We start from the raw sequence: 18,499 nt of genomic DNA, 5'->3' as shown, positions 1-18,499 counted from the left end.
GGAAGAAAATCGTGTTCACAATACAGACTGACACCACAACACCGACGGTTAATGTACCCATTCAGTCATATTAAAATGTTAAAATACTTTTTAAAAAGTTTAAAGGAGCTAAATCGCTAACATTTGGGACCTAGAGATTGACAAATTAGTGGGTCGCAACGCATATAATACTGTAATATGAATGTATATAAACTGATTTACATTCAATGGTTTCCGTTTTTACTCCAATTTCAAATCAGTTATGTTCGGCGAAATAAGCCAGCAGTCTCAAGCGAGTGCAAATTTCTAGCGTCTGGTTATTCCAGTCTATATACGCCGTTTGGACACAGCTCACCAAATTTTCTGTAGGGCAAAAGTTATTTTTAGTCTTTCTCTCCCTTTCCCTTTTTGCCCCTTTTGCATGGCGATTTTTGTTGACTTTTTGGTGTAGAATCGAAGAAAAGGGTTTGAAAATACATTTTTACCAGGTTTTGGTGAATATTTTAGGCGGAAGGATACAAGAGTTGAGAGGTTGGTTAGGTTGAAATGTGGGGTCCGCAATTGCATGTTTTCTTGTCTCTACTTCCAGCTTGTGTATCTCAAGTTTTCCATGGTGAACCTCATACGTGCTTTTGGGCAAGAGGTTGCCACATGTTGCTCCATCTGTGGTAGAAAGCGTTCTACCCAACGAAAATTTGGGAAAAAGTTAGAGACGGTCTAAGAGACGAGAATTAACATTAAAGTCAATGGGCAAATGTTTAGTGATCTGTGGCCGTTTGATTTGGTGCAATGTGTCTAGCCTCGTCCCTCGAGTCTCTTGATACAACTTGGGCTGAAGCGCATTATGGTACACGATTCGTGTACCAATGGTAAAATGTTTATTTTGTCTTAAATATTGGATATCAAAAGCCCATCTTTTTCCGGTAAGATCACAACATGAATGTTGATTTAATTTGACAAATAAATCGTGTTTTCAATATTGAAGATTTTGGATGATATTGAGTTAGAGACTTAGCTACTTTAACTAACAAATATTAAATAATTGTACGGTACAGTTTAGATTATCTATGGCCAGTACTTTTGTTCGTTCAGGTATGATATAGAAAGTGCCGGTATGTGTTTAAAATGTCTATAATATGTGTACTAGATTTGGATTTTAAAAAACGCACAAATGTTTTGAAAGAATGCAACTTACAGAAAGATGGTGACGTAGGGCTTGTTGCTGACGTGACACTTGTGACGGAAGTTGGACTTGTCATACTTGTGGGTGAGGTAGTAGTTGTGGGTGACGTAATACTAGTTGGTGATGTCACACTAACTGGTGACGTTTCACTCGGCACAAATGACGTAGGGCTTGTCTGTGACGTTGCACTTGTTGGACTTGTTACTGTTGTTGTTATAGTAATAGTTGTTCTTAAAGGGAAAAAACAAAACATGATATTAATTATCGTAATAGTAAGCCATGTGGCAATAAAACCATTTCGTCGAATAATTCATTACGCTAATAGTCCGAAGAGATTAAATTTGCAGTTTATGTTGAAGAGCTGATTTGATGACTGGGAATTTAACGAACAGTCAGCTACCGAGAGTAAGAAATATTTTTATAAATTGCTTTTCAAGCAAACGGGGTGTTAGTACACACTCCATAAATTTCAGTACCAGCCTGATTTTTAAAAAAAAAACCATAATGTACTTACTGACACAGGACATTATAGGAAAAGTCACATATTCCAGAAGCTGAGTTATATTGAAGACCCGATGGACATACCAGAGCAGTTTGAGATCCACCAGAACAGTAGAAATATTTGGTACAATCAGAACAGTCAGGAAAATAACCAGTGTGAGTAACACCACAAGATAATATACAATCTGTTTTATCTGGAAAATATAAAATGACTTATAGTACGGTTAAAATAAATATATTTGTAACAGCAGATTTGTTGTCTGTAATAATTCCCTAGCCAGGAAGTTACCATAAAATGTTCATGGTCTAACATAGCTATTTAAGATATACGTGATTGTATGTGAAATAGCTTTATTTAACGTCCGCTTCCACCGAAGTGATATCGCAGACAATATAGTGATAAACCGAATGTACTTAAATACTTACAAAATGAAGGTGACGTAGGACTTGTTGCTGACGTGGCGCTGGTAACGGAAGTTGGACTTGTCATACTGGTGGGTGACGAAGTAGTTGTAGGTGACGTAATACTAGTCGGCGATGTCACGCTGACTGGTGACGTTTCGCTCGGCACAAACGACGTAGGACTGGTTTGTGACGTTGCACTTGTTGGGCTTGTTTGAATAGTTGTTGTTGCACTAGTGGTACTGTGAAATTTAAAAGAAAACATAGATATAAAATAAAACAACGTCATAGCAATACATATGTTTATAGATCAAAAAAACACATTGTAATTTAAAGTAACGATACGTGATTTGTAGTTTTCAGGAAATATCAAATTTCTAACGGCTTAATTCACGCTAGTATGTGCTCAGATTGATTATTTACCATTTAATTAAGAAACCAAATCAAATTACCAACGCTAGGTAATCACCCAGCTTTGATTCAATCGAATTTAAAACAGGCCCATCAATCTGGCTAAAGGCAAATAAAGATGATGGTGCCTTGTTACATTTTCAATTCATGATATTTCTGTAAGCACTGAACGGGATTGAACCATTCTTTTTGGGAGTGGTAATTCTATTAGAGATTTAATGATGAATTCTATAACGCATGTATGTAATCTTTAAACAATAATGTTAATTCCATTGATTCGCATGGTAACATCGAAGTGTGTTCTACTTTTTGTCTGTGACGACAGCACACTAGCACCTTTGAACTTGATAAGACGGCCAATCAAACATCTTATTAACCAAAACCGTTCAAAGCATTTCGCGGATTTTTCTGTATCTGGGGTTTTGATTGACAGATTGGTCTGATAAAGTGGAGTAATAAAAACTTTGATTAGGACCAAAAATTTAAAATATTCAAAAGTAAGTTTTAAAATGCATTTTAAATACTGCGTATGTAGATAAAGCAAAGGTTGAAATACAAAGTCGCATACCTATTTTGGTATAAAATGGTCGACGGTTTGTCAAAAAAAACCTAACCTTCTTTTTTGACAAATATCAATTGTCCAGCGAGTTTCAAGTGTGAATAATATGTCCATGTCTTTTACCGTTCCAGTAATGATCTGGGGCATGAGTTATTGACAGTGAAGAACGTATGTTTTGTTTAAATTGATTTTGGTTCAATTGGACGTTGGGTGGTTGTTTAGTGGGATTCTCTTAAGAAAGACATTTGGAAGAAAGACATTTGGTTAAAGTTAGTTCTACAATATAGAGTCCTTAATTCACTTACTTTTAATGGGATTTTCTAAAAAAGAACATTCCCACCCGAAAAGTTGTTGAGAAGAAAGGCATTTGGTTCAAGTCTGTTCTACAATATGGATTACTAATTGTACTTACATTTCGTATGTTACATTGTGATAGTGACTGTTGGTATGTTTCAAATGTCATATAAACACGCATGTATTCTCTATTTCTTTTTTTGATTCGGATTCGCGTATGTCGTCACGTTTCTCACGAACCGACGAATCTGATATATTAGTCCGGCAGACCTATGACTGAACCTGGAAATTGTATACAAAGTTTTTTTTATGATTGATTTTAGTAGCCTAGGGTGTCCTCGTTCAGAATCTGCCGGGTGAACCCCGGTCACCCTTGAGCGTTTTGAGAAATTCAAGATGGCGTCCAAGACGGCCGCCACATCAAATAATCCCGACTAAAGTATTAAACTGGATATTACCTAGTTTTGTGGAAGTTATGTTCCTGTTTTGCGGTTAGAAATAGTTTTTTTTAAATGTTCATCAATCAGCTTGTGTCTCCATTTTCAGGACCGACCCATGTGGCCCCGGAGCCCCTGATAGGGCTGTATTTGGTGTTATCCTATCACTCATACGCTCCTATATCCAGAAATATATAGTTTGTCTCTAGATTTAGTTTGGTTCGGTGAAATATTCGCCCCAACCGCCGATAACGAGTTAAAGGGTCATATTGTCTGGCATGTTTGATTTTAATATCATCTAATCACGCCACAACATAATAAATGATTTCAGTGTATTCCTTGACCCCAGAAACATACGGTTAGACACCAAAATTATCATCCTAGAATAAATACTATGGGAGCTATAGGGGATTATTTGATGTGGCGGCCGTCTTGGACGCCATCTTGAATTTCTCAAAACGCTCAAGGGTGACCGGGGTTCACCCGGCAGATTCTGAACGAGGACACCCTAGGCTACTAAAATCAATCATAAAAAAACTTTGTATACAATTTCCAGGTTCAGTCATAGGTCTGCCGGACTAATATATCAGATTCGTCGGTTCGTGAGAAACGTGACGACATACGCGAATCCGAATCAAAAAAAGAAATAGAGAATACATGCGTGTTTATATGACATTTGAAACATACCAACAGTCACTATCACAATGTAACATACGAAATGTAAGTACAATTAGTAATCCATATTGTAGAACAGACTTGAACCAAATGCCTTTCTTCTCAGCAACTTTTCGGGTGGGAATGTTCTTTTTTTAGAAAATCCCATTAAAAGTAAGTGAATTAAGGACTCTATATTGTAGAACTAACTTTAACCAAATGTCTTTCTTCCAAGCATCTCTTTGGGTGGGGAATTCTTTAAGAGAATCCCACTAAACAACCACTCAACGTCCAATTGAACAAAAATCAATTTAAACAAAACATACGTTCTTCACTGTCAATAACTTATGCTCCAGATCATTACTGGAACGGTAAAAGACATGGACATATTATTCACACTTGAAACTCGCTGGACAATTGATATTTGTCAAAAAAGAAGGTTAGGTTTTTTTTGACAAACCGTCGACCATTTTATACCAAAATAGGTATGCGACTTTGTATTTCAACCTTTGCTTTATCTACATACGCAGTATTTAAAATGCATTTTAAAACTTACTTTTGAATATTTTAAATTTTTGGTCCTAATCAAAGTCTTTATTACTCCACTTTATCAGACCAATCTGTCAATCAAAACCCCAGATTGACAGTACAAGCACAAAATATTGCATATTCTAAGCCATCCCTAGTGCAGCTACAAGCACACGTACTACATGAACTGTCACTACTGCATCCACATCTGATGAGCCACATGGCAGACTCTGAAGCAAGTTTACCGGTTGTAATGTTTTCAATTTGGTATCTTTCTCCCAGCAATACTGTTCCAGATCAAGTTCCGATGGATTCCGATCTTCCAGTGAACGCCACACAATAGCTTGGTGATGAGCTCTTTTTACGTTCTCTGCAAATGTATCATTCGTTGAGCAAGATTACATGGTTTGGTTGGAGAATAATGACGATACAATCCAGTTTTAGATGTCCACACCCTCCAGCGTGTTTCAGACATAGATTTTTAGAACTCTGTTCATAAAAAAAGCTTACATAAATACAGTGGCCTGTGTAACTGTGTGAGCAATGATTCTATTGAAGTGTCTATTACTCTGACGAGTGGGGTGAGAGAAAATAAAATCAAGCTCTAACCACTTTCAAAAATGTTGATTTCCACCCGACGCAACATCATGTATCCGTGTCACATCCAGTAAGAGAATGAGCTGGCAGGATTTCAATGATAATTGACATGTGTTTCTCCGTAGTTTGACCAATGTCAACGGTTGTTCTTTCCTGGATTGGAGATTTTGGACCGAGCTCTTGCAAATCGATGACTTAAAACACGCTGGAAGGTATTAGGCATCTAAAACTGGAAATGTATCGACATCATCCCTACCTAAACCATGTAGTCTAGCTCCAACGAATGATGGATTGCAGTGAACATAAAAATACGACATCGCTAAGCTATTGAGTGGCGTTCACTGGAAGATCGGAATCCGTCGGAACTTGATCCGGAACTGTATTGCTGGGAGAAGGACACTAAATTGAAAACATCACAACCGGTAAACTTGGTCCCGAGTCTGCCATGTGGCTCATCAGATGTGGATGCAACAGTGACAGCTCATGTAGTACGTGTGCTTGTAGCTGCACTAGGGAGGGCTTAGAATATACAATATTTTGCGCTTGTGTTGTCACAGGTTGCAGCCAGAAACACGACTAAGGTATTAAACTGGATATTACCTAGTTTTGTGGAAGTTATGTTCCTGTTATGCGGGTAGAATTTGTTTTTTTTAAATTTTTAACAATCAGCTTATGTCCCCTTTTTCAGGGCCGACCCATGTGGCCCTGAATGCCCTGATAGGGATGTATGTGGTGTTATCCTATCACTCATACGCTCTTATGTCCAGAAATATATAGTTTATCTCCTGATATAGTTTGGTTCGGTGAAATAATTGCCCCCAACCGCCGATAACTAGTGAAAAGGCTATATTGTCTGGCATGTTTGGTTTTAATATCATCTAATCACTCCACAACATAATACATGATTTCAGTGTATTCCTTGACCCCAAAAACATACGGTTAGACACCAAAATTATCATCCTAGAATAAATACTATGGGAGCTATAGGGAATTATTTGATGTGGCGGCCGTCTTGGACGCCATCTTGAATTTCTCAAAACGCTCAAGGGTGACCAATGTTCACCCGGCAGATTCTGAAAGAGGACACAATCGGCTACTAAAATCAATCATAAAAAAACTTTGTATATAATTTCCAGGTTCACTCGAAAAATTGGGTTTGGCGACCGGACTATATATTTAAGTATTGAGAAAAACGCCTTTGAAATTAAGTATTGAGGAAAAATTCATTTGAAATTTAGTACATATTAAGAAAAATACGTTTGAAATTTGTGCTCTGTTGTTATCTCCGTGACCATCAAAAATTATAAAATCCCTATTTCCGCCTCTCTCCATTATCTGGTCACGTGTCAAGCACGTGTCGTTTTCTGCAGACGACATTTGAAAACATTTAACATGCAAAGGACTTACCTGCATATTACATTATTGGTGTAGTCACATATTCCTTTCTCGGCACTATACATAAGACCAACGGAACACGTCAGCGAAAATGTAAATTGATTGATGCAGTAGAAATATTTGGTACAGTCGGAGCAGTCAGGATAATAGCCGTCATTAGCACCAATACATGTTGAAACACATGATATTTTATCTATATATATCAAACAATATTGTATTAGATCAAGCATAGCATTTGTTGTATTAGTATTATCTATTGTAAATATCTAAAACAAATGGACACGGAGAAGGTTTATAGCATCACCATTATTTCAATTTTAACATACATTATGCAAGAGCTAAATCTGCCTATTGCAAGTCTTTATTTAGGCTTCAGATGTTATAGAAATCATTAATTATACCTTTATTTACACGACAAACGCAAAATCAACTATGTAGACCAATGGTTGGCTTGCATACAGTTTGGATTTAAACAGTCGTCCATTTAAAATTAAATCAATAAATGGCGGACCAAGCTAATGTTTACCGTTAGTCGCTGATTTCACTACTTGAGAATATGTGGGTGGAGTTATCGTCTGCCAATCAAACGATCGCTAATTCTCATAGATGGTGCAGACACAATATTGATGCCTTTTTCTAGTCAGTTCCTTTCAGAACAAAGTAACATTTTTTTTATCATCTAATTTTGAATAATTATAGAAAGAATGGCCAACTCTTTATAAACTAGTGTGTCTTTAATTAAATGAAAAGTAAAGGGGAACTAAACTACTTACATAATTTAAAAGGACTGGTCACTGATGTTTGACTTGTGGCAGAGGTAGCTGATGTAGCAGAAGTATGACTTGTCGGCGAAGTTACTGATGTGGGGCTAGTAACGGAGGTGACACTGGTTACTGATGTTGGAGATGTAGCAGAAGTCGCTGACGTCGGGCTTGTAACAGAGGTGGCACTGGTTAATGATGTTGGAGATGTTGCAGACGTGGCACTTGTCGGTGAGGTTGCAGAAGTTGCACTGGTCACCGATGTTGGACTAGTTACCGACGTTATTGATGTTGCTGACGTAGCGCTTGTTACAGAGGTTTGACTTGTAGCAGATGTATCTGATGTTGCAGAAGTCTGACTTGTCGGGGAAGATACTGATGTGGGGCTTGTAACGGAGGTGACACTGGTTACTGATGTTTGTGATGTGGCAGAGGTCGCCGACGTGGGGCTAGTAACAGAGGTGACACTGGTTACTGATGTTGGAGATGTTGCAGACGTGGCACTTGTCGGCGAGGTAGCAGACGTTGCACTGGTCACTGATGTTGGACTAGTTACCGACGTTATTGATGTTGCTGACGTAGTACTTGTCACGGAGGTTTGACTTGTGGCAGATGTAACTGATGTAGCAGAAGTGTGGCTTGTCGGCGAAGTTATTGATGTGGGGCTTGTAACAGAGGTAACACTGGTTACTGATGTTGGAGATGTAGCAGAAGTCGCTGACGTCGGACTTGTAACAGAGGTGGCACTAGTTACTGATGTTGGTGATGTAGCAGAAGTGACACTTGTCGGTGACGTAGCAGACGTTGCACTTGTCACAGATGTTGGACTAGTGATCGACGTCGCCGATGTTGCAGATGTTGCACTTGTCACGGAGGTTTGACTTGTGGCAGAGGTAACTGATGTAGCAGAAGTCTGACTTGTCCGCGAAGTTGCTGATGTGGGGCTTGTAACGGAAGTGACACTAGTTACTGATGTTGGGGATGTAGCAGAAGTCGCTGATGTAGGACTTGTAATAGAGGTGGCACTGGTTAAGGATGTTGGAGATGTTGCAGACGTGGCACTTGTCGGTGAGGTTGCAGAAGTTACACTGGTCACCGATGTTGGACTAGTTACCGACGTTATTGATGTTGCTGACGTAGCGCTTGTTACGGAGGTTTGACTTGTAGCAGACGTATCTGATGTAGCAGAAGTCTGACTTGTCGGCGAAGTTGCTGATGTGGGGCTTGTAACGGAGGTGACACTGGTTACTGATGCTTGTGATGTGGCAGAGGTCGCCGACGTGGGGCTAGTAACAGAGGTGACACTGGTTACTGGTGTTGGAGATGTTGCAGACGTGGCACTTGTCGGCGAGGTAGCAGAAGTCGCACTGGTCACAGATGTTGGACTAGTTACCGACGTTATTGATGTTGCTGACGTAGCACTTGTCACGGAGGTTTGACTTGTGGCAGATGTAACTGATGTAGCAGAAGTGTGGCTTGTCGGCGAAGTTACTGATGTGGGGCTTGTAACAGAGGTGACACTGGTTACTGATGTTGGAGATGTAGCAGAAGTCGCTGACGTCGGACTTGTAACAGAGGTGGCACTGGTTACGGATGTTGGTGAGGTAGCAGAAGTGACACTTGTCGGTGACGTAGCAGACGTTGCACTTGTCACCGATGTTGGACTAGTAATCGACGTCACCGATGTTGCAGATGTTGCACTTGTCACGGAGGTTTGACTTGTGGCAGAGGTAACTGATGTAGCAGAAGTCTGACTTGTCCGCGAAGTTGCTGATGTGGGGCTTGTAACGGAAGTGATACTGGTTACTGATGTTGGGGATGTAGCAGAAGTCGCTGATGTAGGACTTGTAATAGAGGTGGCACTGGTTAATGATGTTGGAGATGTTGCAGACGTGGCACTTGTCGGTGAGGTTGGAGAAGTTGCACTGGTCACCGATGTTGGACTAGTTACCGACGTTATTGATGTTGCTGACGTAGCGCTTGTTACGGAGGTTTGACTTGTAGCAGATGTATCACTTGTCGGCGAGGTAGCAGACGTTGCACTGGTCACTGATGTTGGACTAGTTACCGACGTTATTGATGTTGCTGACGTAGCACTTGTGACGGAGGTTTGACTTGTGGCAGATGTAACTGATGTAGCAGAAGTGTGGCTTGTCGGCGAAGTTACTGATGTGGGGCTTGTAACAGAGGTGGCACTGGTTACTGATGTTGGTGATGTAGCAGAAGTGACACTTGTCGGTGACGTAGCAGACGTTGCACTTGTCACAGATGTTGGACTAGTAATCGACGTCGCCGATGTTGCAGATGTTGCACTTGTCACGGAGGTTTGACTTGTGGCAGAGGTAACTGATGTAGCAGAAGTCTGACTTGTCCGCGAAGTTGCTGATGTGGGGCTTGTAACGGAAGTGACACTGGTTACTGATGTTGGGGATGTAGCAGAAGTCGCTGATGTCGGACTTGTAACAGAGGTGGCACTGGTTACTGATGTTGGTGATGTAGCAGAAGTGACACTTGTCGGTGACGTAGCAGACGTTGCACTTGTCACAGATGTTGGACTAGTAATCGACGTCGCCGATGTTGCAGATGTTGCACTTGTCACGGAGGTTTGACTTGTGGCAGAGGTAACTGATGTAGCAGAAGTCTGACTTGTCCGCGAAGTTGCTGATGTGGGGCTTGTAAGGGAAGTGACACTGGTTACTGATGTTGGGGATGTAGCAGAAGTCGCTGATATAGGACTTGTAATAGAGGTGGCACTGGTTAATGATGTTGGAGATGTTGCAGACGTGGCACTTGTCGGTGAGGTTGCAGAAGTTACACTGGTCACCGATATTGGACTAGTTAACGACGTTATTGATGTTGCTGACGTAGCGCTTGTTACGGAGGTTTGACTTGTAGCAGATGTATCTGATGTTGCAGAAGTCTGACTTGTCGGAGAAGTTACTGATGTGGGGCTTGTAACGGAGGTGACACTGGTTACTGATGTTTGTGATGTGGCAGAGGTCGCCGACGTGGGGCTAGTAACAGAGGTGACACTGGTTACTGATGTTGGAGATGTTGCAGACGTGGCACTTGTCGGCGAGGTAGCAGACGTTGCACTGGTCACTGATGTTGGACTAGTTACCGACGTTATTGATGTTGCTGACGTAGCACTTGTGACGGAGGTTTGACTTGTGGCAGATGTAACTGATGTAGCAGAAGTGTGGCTTGTCGGCGAAGTTACTGATGTGGGGCTTGTAACAGAGGTAACACTGGTTACTGATGTTGGAGATGTAGCAGAGGTCGCTGACGTCGGACTTGTAACAGAGGTGACACTGGTTACTGATGTTGGTGATGTAGCAGAAGTGACACTTGTCGGTGACGTAGCAGACGTTGCACTTGTCACCGATGTTGGACTAGTAATCGACGTCGCCGATGTTGCAGATGTTGCACTTGTCACGGAGGTTTGACTTGTGGCAGAGGTAACTGATGTAGGAGAAGTCTGACTTGTCCGCGAAGTTGCTGATGTGGGGCTTGTAACGGAAGTGACACTGGTTACTGATGTTGGGGATATAGCAGAAGTCGCTGATGTCGGACTTGTAACAGAGGTGGCACTGGTTACTGATGTTGGAGATGTTGCAGACGTGGCACTTGTCGGCGAGGTAGCAGACGTTGCACTGGTCACTGTTGGACTAGTTACCGACGTTATTGATGTTGCTGACGTAGCACTTGTGACGGAGGTTTGACTTGTGGCAGATGTAACTGATGTAGCAGAAGTGTGGCTTGTCGGCGAAGTTACTGATGTGGGGCTTGTAACAGAGGTAACACTGGTTACTGATGTTGGAGATGTAGCAGAGGTCGCTGACGTCGGACTTGTAACAGAGGTGACACTGGTTACTGATGTTGGTGATGTAGCAGAAGTGACACTTGTCGGTGACGTAGCAGACGTTGCACTTGTCACAGATGTTGGACTAGTAATCGACGTCGCCGATGTTGCAGATGTTGCACTTGTCACGGAGGTTTGACTTGTGGCAGATGTATCTGATGTTGCAGAAGTCTGACTTGTCGGGGAAGTTACTGATGTGGGGCTTGTAACGGAGGTGACACTGGTTACTGATGTTGGGGATGTAGCAGAAGTCGCTGATGTCGGACTTGTAACAGAGGTGGCACTGGTTACTGATGTTGGTGATGTACCAGAAGTGACACTTGTCGGTGACGTAGCAGACGTTGCACTTGTCACTGATGTTGGACTAGTAATCGACGTCGCCGATGTTGCAGATGTTGCACTTGTCACGGAGGTTTGACTTGTGGCAGAGGTATCTGATGTTGCAGAAGTCTGACTTGTTGGGGAAGTTACTGATGTGGGGCTTGTAACGGAGGTGACACTGGTTACTGATGTTTGTGATGTGGCAGAGGTCGCCGACGTGGGGCTAGTGACAGAGGTGACACTTGTTACTGATGTTGGAGATGTTGCAGACGTGGCACTTGTCGGCGAGGTAGCAGACGTTGCACTGGTCACTGATGTTGGACTAGTTACCGACGTTATTGATGTTGCTGACGTAGCACTTGTGACGGAGGTTTGACTTGTGGCAGATGTAACTGATGTAGCAGAAGTGTGGCTTGTCGGCGAAGTTACTGATGTGGGGCTTGTAACAGAGGTAACACTGGTTACTGATGTTGGAGATGTAGCAGAAGTCGCTGACGTCGGACTTGTAACAGAGGTGGCACTGGTTACTGATGTTGGTGATGTAGCAGAAGTGACACTTGTCGGTGACGTAGCAGACGTTGCACTTGTCACAGATGTTGGACTAGTAATCGACGTCGCCGATGTTGCAGATGTTGCACTTGTCACGGAGGTTTGACTTGTGGCAGAGGTAACTGATGTAGCAGAAGTCTGACTTGTCCGCGAAGTTGCTGATGTGGGGCTTGTAACGGAAGTGACACTGGTTACTGATGTTGGGGATGTGGCAGAGGTCGCCGACGTGGGGCTAGTGACAGAGGTGACACTGGTTACTGATGTTGGAGATGTTGCAGACGTGGCACTTGTCGGCGAGGTAGCAGACGTTGCACTGGTCACTGATGTTGGACTAGTTACCGACGTTATTGATGTTGCTGACGTAGCACTTGTGACGGAGGTTTGACTTGTGGCAGATGTAACTGATGTAGCAGAAGTGTGGCTTGTCGGCGAAGTTACTGATGTGGGGCTTGTAACAGAGGTAACACTGGTTACTGATGTTGGAGATGTAGCAGAAGTCGCTGACGTCGGACTTGTAACAGAGGTGGCACTGGTTACTGATGTTGGTGATGTAGCAGAAGTGACACTTGTCGGTGACGTAGCAGACGTTGCACTTGTCACAGATGTTGGACTAGTAATCGACGTCGCCGATGTTGCAGATGTTGCACTTGTCACGGAGGTTTGACTTGTGGCAGAGGTAACTGATGTAGCAGAAGTCTGACTTGTCCGCGAAGTTGCTGATGTGGGGCTTGTAACGGAAGTGACACTGGTTACTGATGTTGGGGATGTGGCAGAGGTCGCCGACGTGGGGCTAGTGACAGAGGTGACACTGGTTACTGATGTTGGAGATGTTGCAGACGTGGCACTTGTCGGCGAGGTAGCAGACGTTGCACTGGTCACTGATGTTGGACTAGTTACCGACGTTATTGATGTTGCTGACGTAGCACTTGTCACGGAGGTTTGACTTGTGGCAGATGTAACTGATGTAGCAGAAGTGTGGCTTGTCGGCGAAGTTACTGATGTGGGGCTTGTAACAGAGGTAACACTGGTTACTGATGTTGGAGATGTAGCAGAAGTCGCTGACGTCGGACTTGTAACAGAGGTGGCACTGGTTACTGATGTTGGTGATGTAGCAGAAGTGACACTTGTCGGTGACGTAGCAGACGTTGCACTTGTCACAGATGTTGGACTAGTAATCGACGTCGCCGATGTTGCAGATGTTGCACTTGTCACGGAGGTTTGACTTGTGGCAGAGGTAACTGATGTAGCAGAAGTCTGACTTGTCCGCGAAGTTGCTGATGTGGGGCTTGTAACGGAAGTGACACTGGTTACTGATGTTGGGGATGTAGCAGAAGTCGCTGATGTCGGACTTGTAACAGAGGTGGCACTGGTTACTGATGTTGGTGATGTAGCAGAAGTGACACTTGTCGGTGACGTAGCAGACGTTGCACTTGTCACAGATGTTGGACTAGTAATCGACGTCGCCGATGTTGCAGATGTTGCACTTGTCACGGAGGTTTGACTTGTGGCAGAGGTAACTGATGTAGCAGAAGTCTGACTTGTCCGCGAAGTTGCTGATGTGGGGCTTGTAAGGGAAGTGACACTGGTCACTGATGTTGGGGATGTAGCAGAAGTCGCTGATGTAGGACTTGTAATAGAGGTGGCACTGGTTAATGATGTTGGAGATGTTGCAGACGTGGCACTTGTCGGTGAGGTTGCAGAAGTTACACTGGTCACCGATGTTGGACTAGTTAACGACGTTATTGATGTTGCTGACGTAGCGCTTGTTACGGAGGTTTGACTTGTAGCAGATGTATCTGATGTTGCAGAAGTCTGACTTGTCGGAGAAGTTACTGATGTGGGGCTTGTAACGGAGGTGACACTGGTTACTGATGTTTGTGATGTGGCAGAGGTCGCCGACGTGGGGCTAGTAACAGAGGTGACACTGGTTACTGATGTTGGAGATGTTGCAGACGTGGCACTTGTCGGCGAGGTAGCAGACGTTGCACTGGTCACTGATGTTGGACTAGTTACCGACGTTATTGATGTTGCTGACGTAGCACTTGTGACGGAGGTTTGACTTGTGGCAGATGTAACTGATGTAGCAGAAGTGTGGCTTGTCGGCGAAGTTACTGATGTGGGGCTTGTAACAGAGGTAACACTGGTTACTGATGTTGGAGATGTAGCAGAGGTCGCTGACGTCGGACTTGTAACAGAGGTGACACTGGTTACTGATGATGGTGATGTAGCAGAAGTGACACTTGTCGGTGACGTAGCAGACGTTGCACTTGTCACAGATGTTGGACTAGTAATCGACGTCGCCGATGTTGCAGATGTTGCACTTGTCACGGAGGTTTGACTTGTGGCAGATGTATCTGATGTTGCAGAAGTCTGACTTGTCGGGGAAGTTACTGATGTGGGGCTTGTAATGGAGGTGACACTGGTTACTGATGTTGGGGATGTAGCAGAAGTCGCTGATGTCGGACTTGTAACAGAGGTGGCACTGGTTACTGATGTTGGTGATGTACCAGAAGTGACACTTGTCGGTGACGTAGCAGACGTTGCACTTGTCACTGATGTTGGACTAGTAATCGACGTCGCCGATGTTGCAGATGTTGCACTTGTCACGGAGGTTTGACTTGTGGCAGAGGTATCTGATGTTGCAGAAGTCTGACTTGTCGGGGAAGTTACTGATGTGGGGCTTGTAACGGAGGTGACACTGGTTACTGATGTTTGTGATGTGGCAGAGGTTGCCGACGTGGGGCTAGTGACAGAGGTGACACTTGTTACTGATGTTGGAGATGTTGCAGACGTGGCACTTGTCGGCGAGGTAGCAGACGTTGCACTGGTCACTGATGTTGGACTAGTTACCGACGTTATTGATGTTGCTGACGTAGCACTTGTGACGGAGGTTTGACTTGTGGCAGATGTAACTGATGTAGCAGAAGTGTGGCTTGTCGGCGAAGTTACTGATGTGGGGCTTGTAACAGAGGTAACACTGGTTACTGATGTTGGAGATGTAGCAGAAGTCGCTGACGTCGGACTTGTAACAGAGGTGGCACTGGTTACTGATGTTGGTGATGTAGCAGAAGTGACACTTGTCGGTGACGTAGCAGACGTTGCACTTGTCACAGATGTTGGACTAGTAATCGACGTCGCCGATGTTGCAGATGTTGCACTTGTCACGGAGGTTTGACTTGTGGCAGAGGTAACTGATGTAGCAGAAGTCTGACTTGTCCGCGAAGTTGCTGATGTGGGGCTTGTAACGGAAGTGACACTGGTTACTGATGTTGGGGATGTGGCAGAGGTCGCCGACGTGGGGCTAGTGACAGAGGTGACACTGGTTACTGATGTTGGAGATGTTGCAGACGTGGCACTTGTCGGCGAGGTAGCAGACGTTGCACTGGTCACTGATGTTGGACTAGTTACCGACGTTATTGATGTTGCTGACGTAGCACTTGTCACGGAGGTTTGACTTGTGGCAGATGTAACTGATGTAGCAGAAGTGTGGCTTGTCGGCGAAGTTACTGATGTGGGGCTTGTAACAGAGGTAACACTGGTTACTGATGTTGGAGATGTAGCAGAAGTCGCTGACGTCGGACTTGTAACAGAGGTGGCACTGGTTACTGATGTTGGTGATGTAGCAGAAGTGACACTTGTCGGTGACGTAGCAGACGTTGCACTTGTCACAGATGTTGGACTAGTAATCGACGTCGCCGATGTTGCAGATGTTGCGCTTGTCACGGAGGTTTGACTTGTGGCAGAGGTAACTGATGTAGCAGAAGTCTGACTTGTCCGCGAAGTTGCTGATGTGGGGCTTGTAACGGAAGTGACACTGGTTACTGATGTTGGGGATGTAGCAGAAGTCGCTGATGTCGGACTTGTAACAGAGGTGGCACTGGTTACTGATGTTGGTGATGTAGCAGAAGTGACACTTGTCGGTGACGTAGCAGACGTTGCACTTGTCACAGATGTTGGACTAGTAATCGACGTCGCCGATGTTGCAGATGTTGCACTTGTCACGGAGGTTTGACTTGTGGCAGAGGTAACTGATGTAGCAGAAGTCTGACTTGTCCGCGAAGTTGCTGATGTGGGGCTTGTAACGGAAGTGACACTGGTTACTGATGTTGGGGATGTAGCAGAAGTCGCTGATGTCGGACTTGTAACAGAGGTGGCACTGGTTACTGATGTTGGTGATGTAGCAGAAGTGACACTTGTCGGTGACGTAGCAGACGTTGCACTTGTCACAGATGTTGGACTAGTAATCGACGTCGCCGATGTTGCAGATGTTGCACTTGTCACGGAGGTTTGACTTGTGGCAGAGGTAACTGATGTAGCAGAAGTCTGACTTGTCCGCGAAGTTGCTGATGTGGGGCTTGTAACGGAAGTGACACTGGTTACTGATGTTGGGGATGTGGCAGAGGTCGCCGACGTGGGGCTAGTGACAGAGGTGACACTGGTTACTGATGTTGGAGATGTTGCAGACGTGGCACTTGTCGGCGAGGTAGCAGACGTTGCACTGGTCACTGATGTTGGACTAGTTACCGACGTTATTGATGTTGCTGACGTAGCACTTGTCACGGAGGTTTGACTTGTGGCAGATGTAACTGATGTAGCAGAAGTGTGGCTTGTCGGCGAAGTTACTGATGTGGGGCTTGTAACAGAGGTAACACTGGTTACTGATGTTGGAGATGTAGCAGAAGTCGCTGACGTCGGACTTGTAACAGAGGTGGCACTGGTTACTGATGTTGGTGATGTAGCAGAAGTGACACTTGTCGGTGACGTAGCAGACGTTGCACTTGTCACCGATGTTGGACTAGTAATCGACGTCGCCGATGTTGCAGATGTTGCACTTGTCACGGAGGTTTGACTTGTGGCAGAGGTAACTGATGTAGCAGAAGTCTGACTTGTCCGCGAAGTTGCTGATGTGGGGCTTGTAACGGAAGTGACACTGGTTACTGATGTTGGGGATGTAGCAGAAGTCGCTGATGTCGGACTTGTAACAGAGGTGGCACTGGTTACTGATGTTGGTGATGTAGCAGAAGTGACACTTGTCGGTGACGTAGCAGACGTTGCACTTGTCACAGATGTTGGACTAGTAATCGACGTCGCCGATGTTGCAGATGTTGCACTTGTCACGGAGGTTTGACTTGTGGCAGAGGTAACTGATGTAGCAGAAGTCTGACTTGTCCGCGAAGTTGCTGATGTGGGGCTTGTAAGGGAAGTGACACTGGTTACTGATGTTGGGGATGTAGCAGAAGTTGCTGATGTAGGACTTGTAATAGAGGTGGCACTGGTTAATGATGTTGGAGATGTTGCAGACGTGGCACTTGTCGGTGAGGTTGCAGAAGTTACACTGGTCACCGATGTTGGACTAGTTAACGACGTTATTGATGTTGCTGACGTAGCGCTTGTTACGGAGGATTGACTTGTAGCAGATGTATCTGATGTTGCAGAAGTCTGACTTGTCGGAGAAGTTACTGATGTGGGGCTTGTAACGGAGGTGACACTGGTTACTGATGTTTGTGATGTGGCAGAGGTCGCCGACGTGGGGCTAGTAACAGAGGTGACACTGGTTACTGATGTTGGAGATGTTGCAGACGTGGCACTTGTCGGCGAGGTAGCAGACGTTGCACTGGTCACTGATGTTGGACTAGTTACCGACGTTATTGATGTTGCTGACGTAGCACTTGTGACGGAGGTTTGACTTGTGGCAGATGTAACTGATGTAGCAGAAGTGTGGCTTGTCGGCGAAGTTACTGATGTGGGGCTTGTAACAGAGGTAACACTGGTTACTGATGTTGGAGATGTAGCAGAGGTCGCTGACGTCGGACTTGTAACAGAGGTGACACTGGTTACTGATGTTGGTGATGTAGCAGAAGTGACACTTGTCGGTGACGTAGCAGACGTTGCACTTGTCACCGATGTTGGACTAGTAATCGACGTCGCCGATGTTGCAGATGTTGCACTTGTCACGGAGGTTTGACTTGTGGCAGATGTATCTGATGTTGCAGAAGTCTGACTTGTCGGGGAAGTTACTGATGTGGGGCTTGTAACGGAGGTGACACTGGTTACTGATGTTGGGGA

The 18,499-nt window shown here is 44.4% G+C and overlaps 1 protein-coding gene across 1 annotated transcript in view; it reads right to left on the bottom strand.

Annotated features, from left to right (window-relative positions):
* Nucleotides 1-1,308: 1,308 nt before the first annotated feature.
* Nucleotides 1,309-18,499, bottom strand: part of LOC126809881 (uncharacterized) — a 28,731-nt gene continuing 11,540 nt past the window's right edge. The window contains exons 6-10 of the mRNA XM_056098682.1: nt 17,930-18,072; nt 17,124-17,281; nt 16,204-16,445; nt 13,466-14,163; nt 1,309-1,392 (exon numbers count right to left, since the gene is read on the bottom strand). Coding sequence (XP_055954657.1) covers nt 1,309-1,392; nt 13,466-14,163; nt 16,204-16,445; nt 17,124-17,281; nt 17,930-18,072 — 1,325 coding nt within the window. The remainder of the gene's footprint in view (nt 1,393-13,465; nt 14,164-16,203; nt 16,446-17,123; nt 17,282-17,929; nt 18,073-18,499) is intronic.

Source organism: Patella vulgata, chromosome 1 (genome assembly GCF_932274485.2).
Source record: "Patella vulgata chromosome 1, xgPatVulg1.2, whole genome shotgun sequence".
In the NCBI taxonomy this organism is placed as follows: Eukaryota; Metazoa; Mollusca; class Gastropoda; family Patellidae; genus Patella; species Patella vulgata.
Note: the sequence above shows the minus strand (reverse complement) of the source record. Positions and strands in the feature narration are given on the sequence as shown.